At 41.3% G+C, this 22,861-nt stretch overlaps 1 protein-coding gene across 2 annotated transcripts in view; it reads right to left on the bottom strand.

Annotated features, from left to right (window-relative positions):
* The window catches only part of zdhhc7 (zDHHC palmitoyltransferase 7), an 87,852-nt gene that overhangs the window by 8,063 nt on the left and 56,928 nt on the right, over nucleotides 1-22,861 (bottom strand). For both annotated transcript variants that reach the window (XM_080186728.1, XM_080186729.1), the window contains 3 exons: nucleotides 19,611-19,735; nucleotides 7,139-7,235; nucleotides 423-504 (listed from right to left, as the gene is read on the bottom strand). In XM_080186728.1, coding sequence (XP_080042854.1) covers nucleotides 423-504; nucleotides 7,139-7,235; nucleotides 19,611-19,735 — 304 coding nt within the window. The remainder of the gene's footprint in view (nucleotides 1-422; nucleotides 505-7,138; nucleotides 7,236-19,610; nucleotides 19,736-22,861) is intronic.

The following is a 22,861-nucleotide window of genomic DNA, read 5'->3' as shown; positions in this document are numbered from 1 at the left end:
TTTTTTATTGAGTTCAAATTCCACCATTTGCTGTGGTGGGATTCAAAATCGGGTCCCCAGAAAATTAGCTGAGTTTCTGGATTAACAGACTACTGATAATACCACTGGGCCATCACTTCCTGTTAATTCAGCAAAGATCAGATATAATCGTTCCACAAATATTGGTCTGCTGAATAAACACAACTTCCTCAAAGTTAAGAACAGGATTCAGTCAGATATTCATAGTTATTTCAAAATACTACATTGGGACAAGGTTAAGTCCAAATGGGAAACAAATCTGAGCATACTGACAAAAATACTTTGGTAAATTCTGCCATTTCTGGAGGAAACTTGGTGAATCACTAATTTATCATTCTTTAATTTGCTATCAAAATAATTTTCATAGGTACAGTGCATTTTTCTGAACAAATGTGATTACTCACCACTCCACTGCTCTCTGATACAGAAGAAAAATTGGAAGCAACACAGTATCAGCGCATGGACTGAAATCAGTGCTATGTACATCTGTAAATGGATGGAGAGAAGCATTATTGCATAATGCCTGCCAGTTAGCTTCGAGCACGATAAGTCACCAAAGACGGGATCAGACTGATTTAATACACTCCAAGGTCAAAACTACATTTGCACTCCCAAAGCTTCTTACTCATTTGGTTCCCTAACTGGTTTAGCATTAACATACATACGTATCCTTAAGAATTAGCACACTATACATTAGTCAAAAAGGTTAGGCTGCTCTGTGACAGTAAAAAAGAACTTGCATTTTATAGTACATAGAAAAACTGTAATTGCTTCAAAATTGTAAAAGTGTTTTGTACGCAATACCTGTTCTTCATTGTTAGGAATGTAAACCAGCCAACACCTGGTTTCATGTAATACTGCTGAACTAGAAAGCAAAAGGAATTATAGTGGCTAATGGTATTACTTACATTACCTTGTGTTAAAAGAGAAAGATGAGAAATGCTGAGGAATGCAACTTTCCTTTGGATATAGTGACAACATTAAGGGGTCTACGTTTAGTTTTAAGACACAATTTTGCAACAGTAGGGATTGGAAATGGGCCACCCCATTCTTCTCTTCAAGCCTGTCTCCCTGTAGGCGCATGGTGACTTGAATTATCCCCAGCATATCATAGTGTTTTACATCTTAGATCACTCTAAAAAAAAATCCGCTTTTTTAACCAATAGCCCATCTATTTATTTGCACATTCTTCCTGTGTCTGGTTGGGCTTCCTCCAGGTGCTCCAATTTCCTCCCACAGTCCAAACATGTGCAGATTAGGTGGATTGGCCATGCCAAATTGCCCTTTTGTGTCCCAAGATGAGTAGGTTAGATGGATGAGCCGCGGTAAATGTGTGGGGTTACGAGAATAGGACAGGGAAGAGGACCTGGGTAAGACACACTGTCAAAGTCATGCAGACTTGATGGGTTGAACTGTATCCTTCTGCACTGTGGGGATTCTATGATTTGACAGGATCTAAAATAGAAATTAACCTCAAGCAAATCTAAAGAAAATGTGAGCTGAGAAAAGGACAGTCCATCAAATAGGTTACAATAGGACAAAAAAAAACAGGATATTTCAAAGTACAATTAGATGTTTTAATAAGAGAGTTAATGTGCTAGCAGAATGGAAGCAAAAATGAACTATTTTAGCTAGTTTTAGTCTGGTAGTCATCTTTTAATTCAATTCTAATAGTTGATTTTTAAAAACTAGTTAATGGAAAACCAGCTCATCAACATAACTTTGTACAAACGTTGTGTCATTGTTTTGGTTAATTTCAAGATTATAGGTTTGAGAAAAAGGCAAAGCCACATTAAAATAAAGCATGAGTTAGTACAAGGAGCTTGGTCTGAAATGGCTTGATACTGCTTTCAGCTATTTAGATTTCCAAGTGTCTGGAGTCCATCTATTATGGCAAACCAGTGGAAATCTATGCTGTACAGAACATCATAGCTAGGGAGGAGAATTGGAGGCTAGTTGCATCCTTATCCTCAACCTGGGATCTGGGGAACACTTGGTATGCTGAATGCACAGAGGTAAGTCAATCACAAAGCTTTCAGAGGTATCTTAGCCTGGAATCTGCACTGTCATTCATCAACCCATACACCATCGCAATCCAGTTAAGGGCCTAACAATATAAAAAATACATTCATTATTGGTGACCCCATAAACAGAAAGAGTTGTTTCTGCTTCATTTGATGTGATGGCCACCCATGATATACCCTGAGTGCTAGCTGGCAATATGTAATAAAGACAGGAAAACAGGTTCCTCAGATAGATGTCAATCCTAATTTTGCAGCATTAAAGCATAGAATTTAGATACAAAAGGAGCCCAGATGGAATCCCTTTGGGCTGAGCTGAGGAATAATTTGCAGTCTTTTTTTGGGGCTTTCCCTCACTATCATAGGGTGGAATTTTCCCAGAAACTACAAAGTAGCATATTTGGGTGAGAAAATCGGTGCAATTTATGCTACCACTGGCAGCGCAATCCAGATCACAACCTTTGGCCACTTAAGTGAAAATAACGTTTCCCTACTTGAAACACGCCACGGCTGAGTTGCCAGATGTCTGATTTGCCTGCTCTGGTGGTCAGCTGGGCACTGCTATCAAGGGGGTGCTGCATTTAAATGGATGCTCAGCAGTCATTCCCATTCAAGCCAGGAGGATGGCAGCAAGAAGATCCTTGCTTAGGTTTTTGGACAAGGCCCTCACCAGATTTCTCGATACCATGGAGGAGAGATATACGATATATCCACAGAGCAGAAGACCGCTCCCCCCCACCCAGTAATGTCACCAATCCCGCCAGCGAGGTGACTGCAAGCTGTAGAATCAGGAGGACCGGGGTCTAAAGCTGAAAAAAGATAAAGGACCTCCTACATGCTGCAAGGGTGAGTTCCCACTGTCTACCACTAACTTTCATCCCTTCCTTTACATCTGGAATGTCTCCGTTAACCCATTTGCTGCCACCTTGCGGCTTCCCAATACCAGCACTCCTCATCATAACCTCTTTCTGCCTAGGCACACTGCCCATGAACACCAGTTGTCCTTGAGCCTTGATTCACCAGGTGCAAGGCTCACAATGTCCCCTTTCTGTTCCCACAGGAAAAGATCGCCCATAAAAGAAGGGAAAGGAGAAGATGGATGGGGGCAAACCTGAGCTCTGAATTCTCACTCCCTACAAGCAAAGGGCAATGGAGCTTGCAGGGGAGGACCAGCGACATGCCTGCACCAACAGCAAGATTGGCATGTGGCACAGAACAGAGGATCCATTGCATTTTCAACCAGATGATCTATCTCAAGTGAGTAATTAAATGCCCAAACACTTGACTGTGACATTTACTAGAAGCAGGTCCCTTGTCTTGCAGGAACAGCATCTGATGAGGCTAGGACATCACAAGCTGAACTCCCACTTCAACTCTGGAAAATCTCTGAGAAAGACACGCCACATCAACCAGCCACACCATCAACCACTGCAGAGAGAAGCATCACAATCGGCGAATTTAGAAGACCCTTCCGGGTCATAATTAGTGAGCACCACACTGGTTCTGACACACATCAGATGGGGGCAAAAACATCCCAGAGATTAAGAAGTTAGGGGTTCTGTTGGATCTCAGGACTCAGCTATGCTCCAGGCATTTGCTTTGCCTCTAGACATGTTCCTAACATTTTGGGGAAAGAAGGGTTGTGGAGCTGCCTGACAACACACCTCCTGTTGGGAGAACCTGAAGCAATGAGGGAATCCCTAGTCCTCCTGCCCTGGTGCACCCTGCCCATCTGTCCTCCTTCCATCAGGTCCTCCTCTATCTCTTCCTCCACTACTTTCTAGTTCTCCTCCTCATCACAAGAAGTGGAACGTTCCATCTCATCCTCCTCCAGCAAATCGGCCCACTGCTACACCAGGCTGAGGAGGGCACAGCAAATGACAATATTGCGGGAGATAGTCTGGGGGCTATACTGGACAGCCCTGCTGGACCGGTTGAGGCAGTGGAAACCTATCTTTCAACCGCACTATGCACCATTCAACCACTGACTGGGTGGTACTGTGAATATCATGACTATGGGACTCCACCTCAGTCTCGGGCGTCCGCACTGGCGTCATCACTCATCAACTCAATAGGTAGTACTTGACCACCCCCCGCCTCCTCCCCCACCCCGAGTCATCCCAGCAGGCTGGGGTGGTCCTTGGAAGATCCTAAGGATCTGTGAGTGCCCCAGTATAATGCCATCATGCACATTTTCTACAAAATGCACACACACATGTTCAGGCGATGGTCACAGACAAGTTGGACATTCAGGGAGTGGAACCTTTTACAATTGATGAAGGACACTCTGATGCCACGGTGTTCTCAAGGCCATACGTCCCATGACTAGCTCCCTGGACTTGGGGCATTCCAGTAATGGCAATGCTTCCAGCAGCCTGGGCATCTTTGTGGGCCTAGTCCAGGTCAAAGTGGATGAAGTCAGAGATGCGGGCATATAGAGCATCCATAACCACTAGGATACACTTGTGGGCTGATGACGAGAGATCCGACAGAGATTGCCAATCAAGTCGTAGAATGACCTGGTAGCAACAAAACTTAGGACTGCCATGACTTTCACAGCCATAGGGAGCAGGTGCTGCACTGTTGTTCAGATGGAGTCTTCAGCAGCTTCAGGAGGACATCCAGTCTTGTAAACTCGAGGTCTCCTTCTCCGACCTCTCCCCTCCTCAACCAGATGACCAAAGGTTTGGTCTCAGAAGTGGGTTTTAGGGACATTCTCAAAAGCAGGTGGCGCGGTGTAGGGAGGGAGTTCCAGAGCTTAGGATCTAGGCACTGATATCTCAGAGGGTTGTGGTGCCTAAGGAGATTACAGAGATAGGGAGGAAGCATGATAGGATCCGAAAACAAGTGTGAGAATTTTAAAATTGAGTCATTGCTTAACCAGGAGCCACTGGAAATCAGCGAGGTCAGGGGTGATGGGTGAGAAAGTTAGGGCATGGGCAGCAGAGTTTTGGATGACACCAAGTTTCTGGAGGGTAGAATATTAGTTTAGTTTATTTACTTATGTCACAAGTAGGCTTACATTAACACTGAAGTCATTAACAATGAAGTCACTGTGAAAATCCCCTAGTCACTACACACCGGTGCCTGTCTGGGCACGCTGAAGGAGAATTTTGCATGGCCAATGCACCTAACCAGCATGTCTTACAGATTGAGAGGAAACCAGAGCACCTGGATGAAACCCACCTAGACATGGGGAGAACATGCAAACCCCACACAGACAGTGACCCAAGCTGGGAATTGAACCTGGGTCCCTGGCACTGTGGGACAGCAGTGCTAACTACTGTGTCATAATGCCGCCCAATATAGCACGCTGACCATGACTGTGTTGAAGTAATCAAGTTATACATAATGAAGGTTGATTAATTTCTGAAAAGCTCAGAAAAGAACAGGAAACATTTGAAGAGATTGGCAAACTTTGGAGAGTTTCCCCATGACTCCTCCCAAAATGAAAATACAGGGCCTTAGCGGCAGAAATCTGAGAACAATATACATGCACATCCCATCATATTCAAGTTTCAAAGTTACTCAGCATTTAAGTTGCCTTTGAAGCTACCAATTTAGTGTCACTGAGCTAGCAAGGCAATATTCGTGACAGGATGGATTTTGCTGCAGTTAAAGCTTAAGCTATAAATAAGTGTAAATTGTTAAAATTTTGAAAAGTACACAGCCTTACCAAAAAAACAAACATGAAGATGAATATAATTTGCCCTTTCCTCTGGTGAAAATGCCATTCTTTTCATGGAGTTTTCAAAATGTAAGAAAATGTGGATTTCTTTAAATCTTTTTTCATTTTTTTAAACAGTATGATTTGCTTTACAGTGAAATTCTAAAGAGAGTCCCTATACCAGATGGCAGAGTGTTTAGCACTGTTGCCTCACAGTGCCAGGTAGCTAGGTTTGATTCCTGGCTTGGGTCACTGTCTGTGCAGAATCTGCACATTCTCCTTGTGTCTGCCTGGGTTTCGTCCGTGTGCTCCGGTTTCCTCCCACAGTCCGAAAGACGTGTGGGTTAGGGTGCATTGGCAACGCTAAATTCTCCCTCAGTGTATCTGAACAGATGCCAGAATATGGCGAGTAGGGGATTTTCACAGTAACTTCACTGCAGTGTTAGCGTAACCATGATGTGGAATTGCTGGCATTGGACTGGGGTAGGCACAGTAAGTAGTCTCACAACATCAGGTTAAAGTCCAACAGGTTTACCTGTTAGTGCGAGCTTTCAGAGTGCTGCTCCTTCATCAGGTGAGTGATGGACTTCAGCCTGGTGTTGTGAGACTACTTACTGTGTTTATGTAAGCCTACTTGTGACACGAATAAATATACTTTAAAAAAAACAGGGGAGCAACTGTGGGGTTTAATGAAACATGATGAAACTGGACTCATCAGCATTATTATTATGGCTAACATCTCAAATCCCATCTCCCACAGTAGAAAAAAATATTCTATGGATTGAAAGACATATTTTGACCAGATCTTTTTCTATTTAAAAATAGCATTACTATTGATTCATATAATGCAGGAAGGTGGAATTCGAAGAGGATGAGGAACGTCTAGGAAACATAGGAAATTTACAGCATCCTACCTGACAATGCAGCTCCTGTAGTCAGTTTCTCCTTTAGGCTGCTGCTTTGATTTAATCAGCATTGTGTTTTAAATTATGGTGTTCCACCTCAATCTCTCTAGTTTGTAGTGAATTGTGTTTCAAACTGGTTATTTAACAGCTGCTCTTAGTTGAAAAGCACTCCGCTTGGGTCTGCTTGCCAAGACTGTTTAAAAATGAATTACTGGATGAGGCTGACTCAATGGATAATCTCCAGTATCTCTTTATCTCAGTGACAGTGCACTGAAAATTTAAATGCTGAGCTATCTAGAAGCAGGATATATTAGAACAAAATGCTTTGTCACGCATTGTGAAATCAATGCTATGTAACGGAAACATAACCTTTGTTATTTAGTTCCTTGTTTTATGCCATCAATAATATTGTGGCTTGATTTCAAAAGGCTAATTCGGGACGGGGATTCTAAATGTTAGTTCTGATTTGTTTGCTATGATATAATTTCAATTGCCTGAAATCTGCAGTAAAAAAGATATAAACTTACAGTAAAGAGTACAAAGAATTTTTGATTGTTCTCTCCAACACAGTTGTTCACCCAAGGACAATGGTGGTCCATCTTCCGGATGCACCTTTTACAAATACTGTTTCGGGAAGAAAGAATAATATCTTTTGCATAATGAAACCAATTAGCCAATAAATGTTGCACTCATTTTCAAACAAACACACATTCATATTTAATCAAATGCCTCTATCATTTTTCGAAATACAGATAATCGTACATTCAAGAATGTCTGGGACATTATAGAGTCATAGAGGTTTACAGCATGGAAACAGGCCCTTCAGCCCAACTTGTCTATGCCACCTTATTTTTTTTTAAAACCCCAAAGCTAATCCCTCATTTGGTCCATATCCCTCTACGCATCGTACCCATGTAACTATCTATTATCTACCAGTATAGTTAAGATATTTTTAAATTGGTCCCATATGGTGTTCAACAACTGTTGTACTTGATCCTGCACACACAATGGATGTTAGTGAATGCGCGGATTTTCTTCATCTTGCGTCTCATCAAAAATAATTTAGTTCAGACCTTTGGAATGACAGTTCCAAAATTATAAATTTATTCCAATGGATTTCCCTGGACTGGCTAGTGGCTAGAGCGAGGACTCATGGTCCAATTATGAGCAATGGGCAAGCTCTGGTGGGCCAGGGGAAAGCCCTCTATCGTAACTGCAGCCTGCCACTGCAGTGAAGAGTTGTGATAGACAATTAAACTAACTGAAAGGACAGGCTCCACAACCATCTCCATTCTGAAGGACAGGGGAGTTCTAGTACAATGTGAAAGATAATAAAAGCAAAACACTGCAGATGCTAGAAATCTGAAATAAAAACATAAAATGGTAGATAAATTCAGAGGGTCTTGCAGCATCTGTGGAGAGATCCTACCTGACCTGCTGAGTTAGAATCATAGCATTCCTTCAGTACAGAAGGAGGCCATTCGACTCATTGAGTTTATACCGAATACAATCCCACCCCGGCCCTATTCCCGTAACCCTCATTTACCCTGCTAATCCCCCTGACATTAGGGTCAATTTAGCATGGCCAATCAACCTAACCCACACATCTTTGGACCAGAATTTTCTGTTTGTTTGTGAAAGATGAGGCTGAAGCATTTTCAACCAATTTCAGTCAAAGTTTCTGAGTCAATAATCCATCTTGGGTTTCTTCTGAGATTTTTAGCAACACAGATGACACTCTTCAGTCAATTTCATTCACTCCATTTATCAAGAAATATCTGAACATACGTGATACTGCAAAGGCAACAGTCCCTATCCACATCACAGTTGTATCAGTGAAGGCTTATGCTCCAGAACTAAGCATGTCCCCAGTCAAACTGTTCCAGTACACATTGGGACCAATCTGGTAATTGCCCAGGTATGTCCTGTCCAGAAAAAGCAGTATGGCCAATGACCATCCACTAAGTACACTGTCAATTGTCAGCGAAGCCAACAATGCACATTTGCTGCTGAGTTAAAATCATAGAATTCCTACAGTACAGAAGGAGGCCATTTGGTCCATTGAGTTTATACCAAATACAAACCCACCCAGGCCCTATTCCTGTAACCCTCGTTTACCTTGCTAGTCCTCCTGGCACTAAGGTCAATTTAGCATGGTCAATCAACCTAACCCACACATCTTTGGACCAGCATTTTCTCTTTGTTTGTGAAAGATGAAGCATTTTCAAACAATTTCAGTCAAAGGTGCTGAGTCAATAATCCATCTTGGGTTTCTTCTGAGATTTTCAGCAAAACAGTGTAAAAGGGTACTCCCCAACACACAGTTTGGGTTGTGGAAGGGACACGTAGCTCCAGACTTCATTGCAGCCTTGGTCCAGACATAGAGAAAAGACCTCACTTCAATAGGTGAGGTGTGAGTCACTGCGTTTAACATCAAGGAACCCTAGCAACATTGACGTCAATGGAATCAAGAAGAAAGCTCTCCACTGGCTGAAGTCAAGCCCCGCACAAGGGAAGGAGATTTTTGTTGCTGGAGATCAATCATCTTACCGTTGTGACATCCCTGCATAAGTTTCTCATGGTGGTGTCCATGGTTTAAGCATCCTTGGGTATGCCAGCATGACCTTCAGAAGGTCAAAAGTAGGAATGTTCTCTGACGATTGCATAATGTTCAGCACCATCCTCAACTCATCAGATAATGAAGAGTCCATGCCTGCATGCAGTTCAACCCAGACAACATTCAGATCTGGTCTGATAACATTTATGCCACACAAGTGACAGGCAATGACCCTCTCCAGCAAGTCAGAATTCCCTTGACATTCAAAAGAATCATCATTGCTGAATTGCCCATCACTTAAAATACCGTGGATCCTGGAGCAGGGCACAGGATGGGAATTCTGAAGCAGAAAGTGGAATCGTTGTGGGTGGAGATTAGGAACAGCAAAGGGAGGAAGACGCTGGTGGGTGTCGTCTATAGGCCCCCGAATAATGATGTGGAAGTGGGGCGGGCTGTTAACGCGCAAGTAAGTGTGGCGTGCAGAAATGGGACGGCAGTAGTTATAGGGGATTTCAATCTGCATATTGATTGGTCGACCCATGTTGGACGAGGTGGGCTCGAGGAGGAGTTCTTGGAATGCTGCCGGGATAATTTCCTTGAACAGTGTGTGTTGGAGCCGACGAGGGAGTGAGCTATCTTGGATCTGGTGCTATGTAATGAGGCGGGTAGAATTAGGGACCTTGCGGTGAAGGATCCTCTTGGAGAGAGTGATCATTGTATGGTGGAGTTTCTGTTGCAGATGGAGGAGGAGAAAGTGGGTTCCCGGACACGCGTCCTTTGTTTGAATAGAGGAGAGTACGGTAGGATGAGAGAAGAATTGGCGAATGTGGACTGGGGGAGCGCGTTGGAAGGTAGGTCTGCTGAGGAGCAGTGGAGGATCTTTAAGGAGATCTTTCTTGGTGCTCAGCAGAAATTTATTCCGATGGTCAAAAAGGACCGTAGGAGGAGAGGTAATAAGCCGTGGATAACGAAGGAGGTGAAGGAAAGTGTTAAATTAAAAGCGGAGGAATTTAGAGTAGCTAAGAGCAGTGGGCGAGAAGAGGATTGGGAAAGGTTTAAATGTCAACAAAGATTGACAAAGAAGTTGATAAAGGAGGGTAGGAGAAGCTATGAAGCTGGGCTAGCACTTAATATAAAAAAGGATAGCAAGAGTTTTTATAAATATATAAAAAGGAAGAGGCTGGCTAGGGTGAACGTTGGTCCTTTAGAGGATGAGAAAGGGGACCTAGTGGTAGGGGATGGGGATATGGCTAAGGTCTTGAATAACTTTTTTGTTTCTGTCTTCACGGAGGAGGACGTGAATAATTTGCCGGGTGTTAGCGATGGAAAGGTGGTAGGACTGGAGGGTCTTAATGACATTACTGTTACTAGAGAGGCGGTGCTCGACAGACTGGAGGGACTGATTGTGGACAAGTCGCCAGGACCGGATGGAATGCATCCGAGGGTTCTGAAAGAAATGGCAGAGGTTATAGTGGATGCCTTGGTGGTTATTTTCCAGACGTCGCTGGATTCCGGGGAAGTGCCGGAAGATTGGAAAACGGCTAATGTTACGCCGTTGTTTAAGAAGGGTGCCAGGCAAAAGGCGGGGAATTATAGGCCGGTTAGTTTAACGTCTGTGGTAGGTAAAATGTTAGAATCCGTCATTAAGGAGGAAATTGCGAGGCATCTTGAAGGGAATTGCTTGACAGGGCAGACGCAACACGGTTTCATGAAAGGGAAGTCGTGTCTGACAAATTTACTGGAGTTCTATGAGGATGTGTCTAGGGCAGTGGATAGAGGAGAGCCGGTGGATGTGGTCTTTCTGGATTTTCAGAAGGCGTTTGACAAGGTACCTCACAAGAGGTTATTGCAGAAGGTCAGGGGACATGGAGTTGGGGGTAGGGTGTTAGCGTGGATAGAGGATTGGTTGTCAAATAGGAGGCAGAGAGTGGGGGTCAATGGGTGCTATTCGGATTGGCGGTTGGTGACTAGTGGGGTGCCCCAGGGGTCGGTGCTGGGGCCTCAGCTATTTACCATTTATATAGATGATCTGGAGGAGGGAACCGAGTGTAGGGTGTCGAAATTTGCTGATGACGCCAAGATTGGGGGAAAGGCAAATTGTGCGGAGGGTGTGGACAGTCTGCAGAAGGATCTAGATAGGCTGGGCGAATGGGCCAGGAAATGGCAAATGGAATTTAATGTTGGCAAGTGTGAGGTGGTCCACTTTGGTAGGAAGAATGGTAGGAAGGACTATTACTTACGTGGCGAAAAACTGCAGCAGGCGACGGTGCAGAGGGACCTTGGGGTCCTTGTGCATGAGTCGCAAAAACCCAGCTTGCAGGTGCAGCAGGTGGTCAGGAAGGTGAATGGGATGCTGGCCTTCATAGCGAGGGGGATTGAATTTAAAAGTAGGGAGGTCTTGCTGCAGCTGTATAGGGCATTGGTGAGGCCGCAGCTGGAGTACTGTGTGCAGTTTTGGGCGCCACACCTGCACAAGGATATTTTGGCCTTGGAGGGAGTGCAGAGGAGGTTTACTAGGCTGATACCGGAGTTGAGGGGGTTGAGCTATGAGGAGAGGCTGAATAAACTAGGCTTGTACTCGTTAGAGTTTAGAAGAATGAGGGGAGATCTCATTGAGACGTATAAGATGATGAATGGGATGGATAGGATAGAGGTGGAGAGACTCTTCCCGCTCAAAAAAGACAGTAGGACAGTAGGGCACAGCCTCAAGATAAAGGGGAGGCGGTTTAGAACGGAGTTGAGGAGGAACTTCTTCACTCAAAGGGTGGTGAATCTCTGGAATTCTCTGCCCGTTGAAGTGGTGGAGGCTGCCTCGCTAAATATTTTTAAGAAGCGGGTTGATGGGTTCTTGATAAGAGAGGGGATTAAGGGTTATGGGGAGAGGGCGGGAAAGTGGAACTGAGCCACGACAGATCAGCCATGATCTTATTGAATGGCGGGGCAGGCTCGAAGGGCTCGATGGCCTACTCCTGCTCCTATTTCTTATGTTCTTATGTAACTTAGCTCCTGATGTCAAATGCCTGTCCACCGTCTAAGAGGCACAAATCACGTGTATGATGGAATTCTTTCAATTTTCCTGAATGAACAAATAAAGGAGTCTGAGACTCAAGAAGTTCAATATTATCCCAGGCAAAGCAGCTTGTTTCATTGGCACTCCATCTGCCCTGAACATTCATTCCCTCCACCAGTGACGCACAATAGCAGCAGTGTGTAATGTATGCAAGATGCATTGTAGCAACTTGATAAGGCTTCTTCGACAGCACCTTCCAAACCTACAGCCTCTATCAGCTACAAGAACAAGGGGAACAGATGCACCAGAACTCCACCATCTGCATGTTCCCCTCCAAGCCATATACTGTCCTGACTTGGAACTGCATCACCATTCCTCAACTGTCTCCGGGTCAAAATCCTGGAACTACCTTCCGAACAGCATCGTGGGCATCCCTGTCACATGGACTGCGGTGATTCAAAACAATATCATTCCACCACCTTCCCCAAGAAGGGATAACAATAAATGCTGGCATTGCCAGCATCATTCATGGCCCACAAATATTTTAAAAACCTATACTGCAAACACAGTGAGAGCATGCCAATGCTAGTTCCACATAGGCCAACAATGCTAAAACCATACAAGATGGCCAAGAGGTCAGCACTTGAATGCTGAGACTCCACATGAAGGACCAACAGCGACTTCTTTTATCAGGAACTGTTTAGCTTTGCTGCAAGAGACAATTATGATTGAGGGCAGAGGGCTAAACCATCGTTTGCGAAAACTTTACATTTTTTTGATGGAAAGTAAATGTATTTTAACATTCATAAATGCAGTCTGGTTCAATAATGTTAACAACTTTTCAAAGTGCACTTCAGGCTTTTGTTCCCAGGAGATTTCAGAATGAAGAACTAACATTTGCTGGTGTAAGTTTTTATAGGTATATTCAAAAATGATGAGATCATGCAGCTTATCTTTTCAATGAAGTAAAACGAAATATTTTGGAGTCAGTTTTAGCTGATATTTGCTAGGATGTTGCAAAATTCACATAACTGGACCTATTAATTTTACCCATATTATACAGGCGGATGTACAAATTGAACAAAAAATCAATAGCAAGAATTTCAAGATTTAACCACCAGGAGTCATTAGACAAACTTAAAAAAAAATTGCAAAAACAGCTTATTAAAGGTGTTTTTAAAAGTCTTTAGTAAAATTACCTAAAGATGAAAAGTTAATTTTGATAACTGGCGAGCAATATAAGGGGCTTGTCCAATTAATGGCATGAAGCAAAGGAATTTTCAACCTTCTATCGCATTTGCTACTTGAGTTAATTCGAAGATTAAATATTTTTTTCCACTTGGTCATTTAATACGTTTATCCTGCACTTCTAATTATTGAGCCGCAGGGTAACTATTAATTTATTTTCTGGTGAAACCATCAGTGCTGCTGATATTAAGCCAGCGGAAAGGAGTTGAATCATTAATAAAAAGCAACAAGTTTGAATTTTTCACAACCACTGTTACAACACAGGCTTTCTCCTTGAAAATTGTGTTCACTTATGGAAGGGTAACTTCCATAAGAAAACCAGACTGGGCTCCAATGAACAGAACCCTACAGTTATGTACATTTGATGAATGACACAACATGCCACAGTCTCCCCATTAATTACCGCTTGATACACTGGACCTCACGCGGAATGACCCCTTCTTTGTTCGTTACAAAAAGACTGCCAGAGTGCTATGCAATTAATGGCTGATTTATTTAAAGGACAGATAATTACACAGCAGATGCACAAATGGATAGAAAGCAATAAAGATCGAATCAGTCTCCACAAGCTTAAAACGCATTTGAGGGAAACAATTTCTTACTTCTTTCAGAAGAAACTGCCTTTCACAAACTTCCCAGTGTAATGGTTATATGTGGGTGAAGAAATATTCTTACCCATCTTATGGAGCCTGAGTGTAACCACAATGGAGATGAAAACTAAAAATTTGCACCTCAACAAGAAACTCAAGATTAGTAGCTATGGCCAGAAATAAACCTTTTATAAAAAAAAGTACTACAACAGATAATGTCTATTTCCCAAATGTAGACCAAGACACACTAACATTTCAAATAATGAGGCAGACATGAAACCTGACCTAATTAGTTTCAAATTAGTGAGCGTCACTTACAAAACATGCTAGATGCTTTTTTTTACTGAAATTTTGCTCAAATCAAGACAACTTCACATGATGGTAAAATCATTTTCATAAAGCAAGGATTGATGGTGAATTCACTAAATACTGCCAAAATCAAGACTTTTCATTGGCAGGTTTTCAAAAACTTAATGAAAAATCAATTTTTCCACTAGATCATTGAATGCAAAACAGTTTGATTAATGGAGAAAAACAACAGATAATGCATAATGTGCTTTAATTTTTGCTCCTGCAACATTGCCCGCTTTGTATTCTTGGACCTAGAAGCAAATTGATTCAAGTAGATTCGGCTCATCCAGGAGTTCTGTTAGGATAATTCTAACCAAAGGTAACTTAATACCTTAAAGTAGTATATTAACATGGGCAGTGGACTGACTAACTGATAGAAGAGAGTTGAGATAAGAGGGACACTTTCAGGATGGTAACCTGTAACTAGCAGAGTGCCTTAGGGATCAGTGTTGAGACCACAATTATTTATATATGTTAATGACTTGGACAAGGTAAGTGAATGTACTATTGCCAAGTTTGCGGATGACACAAAAATAGGCAGGAAGGCAAGTGGTGAGAATGAGACAAAGAGTCCTCACTGGGACACAGACAAGTTAAGTGAGTGGACAAAATCTTGACAGATGGAATGTAATGTATGCAAATAAAGGAGCGGAAATTATCTAAATGGAAAACGACTGCAGAAAGCTGCAGCAGAGAGGCACTTGGAGGTCCTCATACATAAATCACAAAAACCTACCTTGCAAGTTCAGCAGCTGATAAGAAAGGCAAATGGAATGTAGGCCTTTATATCAAAGGGAATGAAGTATAAAAATAGGGAAGTCTTGCTAAAACTACACAAGACACTAGTTAGACCTCACCTGGAGTACTGTGAACAGTTTTGGTCCCTTTATTTAAGGATATATATACTGGCATTGGAGGCATTCCAGAGGAGGTTTATTAGGTTGATTCCAGTATAGAGGGATTTTTTATGAAGAGACATTCAATAGTCTGGGTCTGTATTTATTGGCGTTTAGAAGAAGAGGCAATCATATTGAGATGAAAAAAGATTTTCAGGTGGCTTGACAACACAGATACTGAGGCAGTTTTCCCTTGTGGTAGAGTCTAGGACCAGAGGGCATAACCTCAAGAGTAAGGGGTCATCCATTTAAGACAGAGATGAGGAGGAATTTCTTCTCTCAGAGGGTAGTGAATCTGTGGAATTCTTCACTGCAGAGGGCTGTAGAGGCTGGATCGTTAAATATGTTCAAGGTTAAGACAGATAGATTTTTAATCAGTAAGGGAATAAAGGGTTATGGGAATAAAGAGGGAAAGTGGAGTTGAGGAATACCATATCAGATATGACCTCACTGAATGGGCTGAATGGCCTGTTCCCACATATTATGGCGCCATAACAAAAATTCGCTGCATTCTGCTTCCTGTGCTTTGCTTCTCTGTAAGGGGACTGTGACATTTTCCATTTGCAGCAAAATGTAAGTATAAGTTGAAAACAAAATAACTGAAATAATAGTTTTTTATTCCAAAAAGATTTGTATATTTCAAACCTATCATATTTAATGTCAGTCAACATTTTGAAGATTTTCGTATTGTAGGGGAAACTTGCATATAAAAAAATCAGTGAAAATGGCCACCAGGCTGTTAGATTGTTGTTACAATTTATTTACTATTGCCCTTTAGAGTGCAAGCCTGATACCGTTATCCAGTCGAGTCAATATGCAACTCCAATTCCAATGTGGTTCGCGCTTAATGACTTTCTAGTCTCATAAGCCTGTTTCAACCAATACAAACAAGAAATTCTACATAGACTGCAGTGATTCCCGATGCAGACTGCAATTTTCTCAGGGCACCAACCGATGGGCAATAAATGTCAGCATTGCTATCTAAGTCCACATTCCAAGTAAAATACAACAGAAGCATTGAGCTGTAACCAAATGGCACATTTCAAAAAGACATTTCAACTCTTTATATATAGACTTGAAACAATTTAAAAACACTTCCCAATTTAAAACAGCAATTGACATTTCACAATCACTGATCCCAATGACAAGCAAAAACAGAAGTTACTTGACTCTTAAATTATTGTTAGACTTGGTTGTGACATAAAACTGATGTTCAATAGACAAGATACATGTTCTGAACTTAGTTCAAAACCACAGTAGAACTTCATTTGGAGAAACTGTTCACAGCATATATTTTATAGGCAACCACGGAATGCAATCCAATGAAGCAGAATAAAGATAGAAGTGAAGCACTTCTGTTATAAATTGGTGACCGGCTCCTAAAAATAATCTAGGTCACATACAAGACATATTCATATCATTTAGAAAGTAATGTGAGTAATATCAATCATAAGTGCTGGTTTCCCCCACCAACATCAACGTCAAACTGTAATCCACAGGAAATCCACAGTATGCTTCCTCCATAGCAAATCTAATTATCATTTTGCTCCTTCACAAAAATAAATGCATCATTCCAAAATCCCATTTTGCTTGAGTCATTCCATTTGTATTGTAATGTGAAAAGCATCCTTTACAGAGAGGAAGCACACATGACAAATATAAAATCTGCCTATATCTTACTGAAACCTCTGCAATAAATCTTTGTCAATGATTCACAATCTTTGTTTCAGTAATCTCATGAACAAAAAATACAGTTGTGATATCTTTTTTCTCAAATTTTTTTGGTTTGGTAATTAGTGATGCACCCACACTTTGACATGTTTTGTCAAAACATGTCTTCTTCCCAAATAAAATTCTTTCTTGTATACTAAACAATTTTGTCAGTTGTTAACTGTAGCACTGATTTCCTGTGACCAGTATCAATTTTCAGTTGTACTTAGAATTTTATTATTTCCCAAGTCTTGTATCCTGATTGCTTTTTGTGCTATTATGTTGCATGTTCTCTCAAGAATGGAGCAAAAGAATCTAACTGTTTTAAATTTATTCTTTCACAGGATGTGGGCACCACTGGCTAGGCCAGCACCTATTGCCCACTCCTAACTATCCTTGGGAAGGTGCTGTCTTCTTGAACCTCTGCAATCCATTTGGTATGGGTAAATCCACAGCGTTGTGAAGATTTTGACTCACCGACAGTGACAAAACCGTGATATAATTACAAATCATGATGGTGTGTGCCTTGGAGCAGAACTTCCAGGTGCTGGCGTTTCCATATATCAGCTGCCTTTGTCCTTCTTGGTGATATCAGTTGCGGGTTTGGAAGATGCTATCGAAGGAGCCTTCACGAGTTGCTGCAGTACATCTGGCAACTGCTGCCAGTGTGCATCGATGGTGGAGGAAGTGGCTGTTGGATGAGGTGCCAATTAAGTGGGCTGCTTTGTTCTGGATAACGTTGAGCTTCATCTGTGTTGATGGTGATGTACTCATCCAGGCAAGTGGAGAGTATTCCATTACACTCTTGACTTGTGCCTTGTAGATGGTGAACAAGATTTGGGTAATCAGTGTTGAGTTAAGCGCCACAGAATTCCCAGCCTCTGACCTGCTCTTGCGGCCATGGTATTTCTTTGGCTGGTCAATGATAACCTGGCCAGGATGTTAATCATGGAGGATTCAGCAATGGTAATGCCAACGATCGTCAAAGGGAGATGGTTAGATTCCCTTTGCTAGAGATGGGTCATTGCCTGACCCTTGTGTGGCATAAATGTTACTTGCACTTATCAGCCTAAGTCTGAGTACTGTCCAGGTCTTCATGCAAATGGGCATAGGCTGCTTCAGTATCTGAGGAGTTGTGAATGGTGCTGAACATTGTGCAGTCATCAGTGAACATTCCCACTTCTGACCTTTTGATGGAGGAAGGTCACTGACGAAGCAGCTGAAGATGGTTGGACCTAAGACACAGCCCTGAGGAAATTCTGACGATGTCCCAGGATTGAAGTGTTTGACCTTCAATCTTCCTTCTTTTGTGTTACGTATGACACTAATCAGTGGAGAGTTTTGCTACTCATTTTGCTTGGGCTGCCTGATGCCAAACGTGGTCAAATGCTGCCCTGATATCAAAGGCAGTCACTTACACTTCACCTCTGGTGTTCAGCTCTTTTGTCCATATTTGGATCAAGGCTGCAATGAGGTCAGAAGCTCAGGGGCCCTGGCAGAACCCAAACTGAACATCAGTGAGCAAAATGTGCTTGATTGTGCTGTCAATGATGCGCAAAGTGTTGGAAGGTATCATTTTCATTTCTAAAATGTATTAAGGAAATCAACATTTGGAAAGAACAGCATGGAAAGTACTTTTACTATACAAAGGGAGACATGATCAAAAGATTTGTTAGGAATACTTAGCCAGTAGTTGCATTTTCACCTCAATGTCATAAACTGAATGGTGAAGTAACTTTGTATCCGATGTAACTTCTAAGGCTCAGATCTAACAAAAAAGTCCAAACTTAACCAGGGCTCAAGTTTTAATATAGCTGGGTATTGCTTTGGTCGTCATATATTTATTTCATCAGAAGGTTTTAGGACTTCTTTTTGATACACGCATACTATGAGATTCCTCAGTCCATGCACCATCTGCAGCTACAAGTTCTCTAATTAACCATGAAGATATTCACAAAAGTTAATCTGAGCAAATCTCCTTCTAGTTCTTCCCCTCTTTTCCTAGAAAAAATTCCATTCATCGCCAGATCACAGGCAACCACATGAAGAACAGCTGACATATCTATGTACTGTATGGTCTGAATATTTTTCCTTCAAATAGATGTGCAATCATTTCCTGACGACAATACAGCAGATTAAATGATTCATTATAAATCAAGTGAACAAAGCTGTCTTGCATTACATTATTTGAATTCTTTGAGGCACTGAGATTTGTAATTTACTGTTATCTTTTCACTTCAAGCAACAGTAAACATGGATTCCCTTCTAAGTTCATTTCTACTGTATGAACACGACAGTAACGGTGGATAGCAACCAGTAATAATCTTCAACAAATGAATATAATGGAATTGTCGCATTACAATATGTCTCACTTGCTGTAAAAAATTTTTACTTTTGATTGCAACACTTAATCAGAAAAATAAAAACAGTCGCAGAATTGCTGAAGGCAACTGATAGCTAATTAAACATGATACAAAATTTGTAATTGTTCAAGAGTTATTAAATTGTTTGTCAATAATACTACAATTCTACAGAGATATCTACTGAAGGTCAAGAAGCCATTATAAATGGAATGATTAACACATTAGTGAAAACTGCATTGAAAGTTATGTTTTTAAAGCGTGGAATATACAGTACCTGCAATGATGAGCTCGCTCTGGCTTAATACTGCAACATTTTGGGCACTTATAGATCACCTCCCCCGGTTTCAGCTGCAGACTCTCCATATACTCTTTTGTGGCATTGCCTTTAGGTACTGCACCCTGTGGAAAGAAACCATTAAAACTAGTTAATACGAGAAGTAGAACAAAGAACAGTACATCACAGGAACAGGCCCTTCGGCCCACCAAGTCTGCATCGATCACGTTGCCCTATCTAGACCAACTGCTTATATCCCTCTTTGCCCAATCAGTTCATTGGTCTATCCACATAAGTCTTAAATGTTGTTAATGTGTCTGTCTCAACCACGTCATTTGGCAGTACATTCCAGACCCCTACTAGCTTTTAAGAGCAAAGAACAAAGATTTGCTGTGTGTAACAAACCTCCCCCCCACATCTGACCTGAACCTTTCCCACCCGCCGGCTTGAACTTCTGCTCCCTTGTAATTGTCATTTCAACCCTGGGAAAAAGCTTCCAACTGTTCAACTTATCGATGCCCCTCATAATTTTATAAACTTCTATCAGATCGCCCCTCAGCTTCCTCCTTTCCAAGGAGAACAATTCCAATTTTTTCAAATCTCTCCTGATAGCAACATCCCAGTAAACATATTCTGTTCTCCCTCCAAAGCTTCCACGTCCTTCTGGCAGTGTGGCCACCAGAATTGAACACAGTATTTCAAATGTAGCCTAACTAATGCTTTATATTAGTGTAACATAATTTGCCAGCTTGTATACTCGATGCCCTGGCTGATGAAGGCATGAGGTGGAGATGCTGGCGTTGGACTGGGGTAAACACAGTAGGAAATACTGATGAAGGCAAGCATGCTATATGCTTTCTTCACCACTTCTTCCAACTGTGCTGCCACTTTTAAGGCTCTGTGGACCTGTACTTCCAGATCTCTCTGTGTGTCTGTGCTCCTGATGGTTCTGCCATTTATTTTACAGCTCCCACCTGAATTGGATCTACCAAAATGCATCAACTTGCATTTGTCCAGATTAAATTCCATCTGCCATTTCTCCACCCAATTTTCCAGCCTATCTATATTCTGCTGTAATGTAACTCTGTTAATCTTCATTTAAAAGGAATGCTAGAACTCTATATTCTTAAGCCTTGATTACAGAATTTCATTTTTTTTTTAATAATTTAAAATCAAGAAAGGCTCAGATGGAGTAGATAAAGAGAAACTGTTTCCAGTGGTTTAAGGATAGATCACAGGTTGGAGGTGATTGTGTAATCTTCTTTTTCTCAACGAATTGCCAAAGTTTTTAGCATTTGTGTGCACTGCCTGATCGGGTGTGGACACAGGTTCACAAGCAGCCTTCAAAAGGGGACTGAATAAATGCTTGAAATGCTCGAATGAACACTTGAATGGCTATGGGGAAATGATGGGGAAGTGGGATTAACTGTTCTTTGAAAGAGCTGCCACAGAATCAGAAGCCAAATGACCCCCTTTCCTACTATACTAATTTATGACTTGAATTGACATTTAAACATCCTGAGCACTGGGAAATACTTGCTAGGTTTACTCTAAGCTTGCAGCATCAAACAATTGAAGCAAAATTGCACATCTTATCGCTGCCTATCAATGCCATACACTTAACTGTAATTACAGGTGACAAAATAGGTTTTCCTCTCCAACTATTTGTAAAATATAGCCACGTATAATTACATATATAACATAAAAGCCAGCCTTCATGCTGTCATGTTTGTGCTATTTCTTTGTTACAGTAATCTAAAACCCCCGCTCTCTCCCTATAACCTGTTTCTTGTTCTGTTTCAAACAGTTACTGAATTTTCCCTTAAAATTCCAATGGTTGCTGTACCAACCACGGTCCGTTTAAGGATTCCATGTTTCTACATCCCTCCCTGTAAAAAATAAGAATTCTCCTAACATCTTTAGCAAAAGCTTTAAATAAATGACTCCCTGACCAAAGGAAATATTATTTCCTATCAGAATCCTTTAATTTGAAAAATGTTCATTAAATGTTATCTTAACCTTCTCAAATCCAGAAGAAATAGTTCTAGTATATCAAGTTTCTATTAAAAATTAGTTTCCAAACTGATGCTGTGCAAATACAAGTTTTTGTTGTTGTTGCTCTGAAAGCATATTGCCTCACACTTGTTCAGTATGAGCAATATCCATTTACCCAACTCTTATCACTCATTCAAGTCTCTATTTATATTGAGGCAACACTTATTCCATATTCTTCAATTTTTTCTAACACGCCTCTTGTGAGACACCTTATGAATAGCTATTATCACACAAGTGTCATTTTCTACTTAATTGCTATGGTCTGAGTTAAGCAATGTATTTTTTTTCTTCAAACATTGTCCAGTCATAAATGTCTTCTTGAATGATTTTTGGCTTTTCAGCTCGTCCTTTCATTATAGATAGTGTGGTGTCAAAATTGTTCAGATTTATTTGCTGTGACATCTATGGTAGATATTCGGCGCTATTGCAAATTTGTGACTGCTCCCTCTCCGTAAATCAAATAAATTGCTCCCTTTTAACACAGAAGGAATTATGATTTATTAATTCCAGATTCCTGAAGACAATGTCAATTGAGGAGGAACCTAAATCTAAGGTACGGAGCTTTATGCATGTTTGACTGCTCCATGACTAATCAACTAAAATCTCATTCTTAAGCGATACTGTGTTGTAGTTAAAAGCACTGACACAACAAGGTAACCAGTTACAAGTATTTAAACAAGCTTTTCCTTCCTTGGGTCAAGAAAAATATGCAACCAAAAAGCTAAGCCCATGGTCTTTATCTCAAAATACTGTTTGTATGCCTGCAATTTACTTTATTTATGGTAAAATCAATTATATTTTCTATTTAATGTTATTTGAAAGGAATGCTGCCATCAATGTTCTCTGCAGTGATCAGGCAATAGTCACTAAGATCCAGTGATTAACTAGTGACATGTTATATATTAACTCGATCTGCCAGCTGCAGTTCAATACATACTATGCCAAGTGAAATACGTTGAGGCACTGATCTGAATTAATTTTGTGCAAGATGATCGATGAGTGCAAATAGAAAAATATATCTGGGGAGAAAATAAGTAAAAGATGCTGACAACAGATAGCAGAATATGATTTTCAGTCATTTTTGAAAATTGCTGCAGCATATTTTGAGAATGCAGCATGAATGGGAGCAAAGGAGAAAATGTTCCCCATTTTTCAGTGTGTTTTTCTCTCTCTCTCTCTCAAAAAGCTTCTTACTC

This window comes from Carcharhinus amblyrhynchos, chromosome 4 (genome assembly GCF_965287045.1).
Source record: "Carcharhinus amblyrhynchos chromosome 4, sCarAmb.v2.hapA, whole genome shotgun sequence".
NCBI lineage: Eukaryota > Metazoa > Chordata > Chondrichthyes > Carcharhiniformes > Carcharhinidae > Carcharhinus > Carcharhinus amblyrhynchos.
Note: the sequence above shows the minus strand (reverse complement) of the source record. Positions and strands in the feature narration are given on the sequence as shown.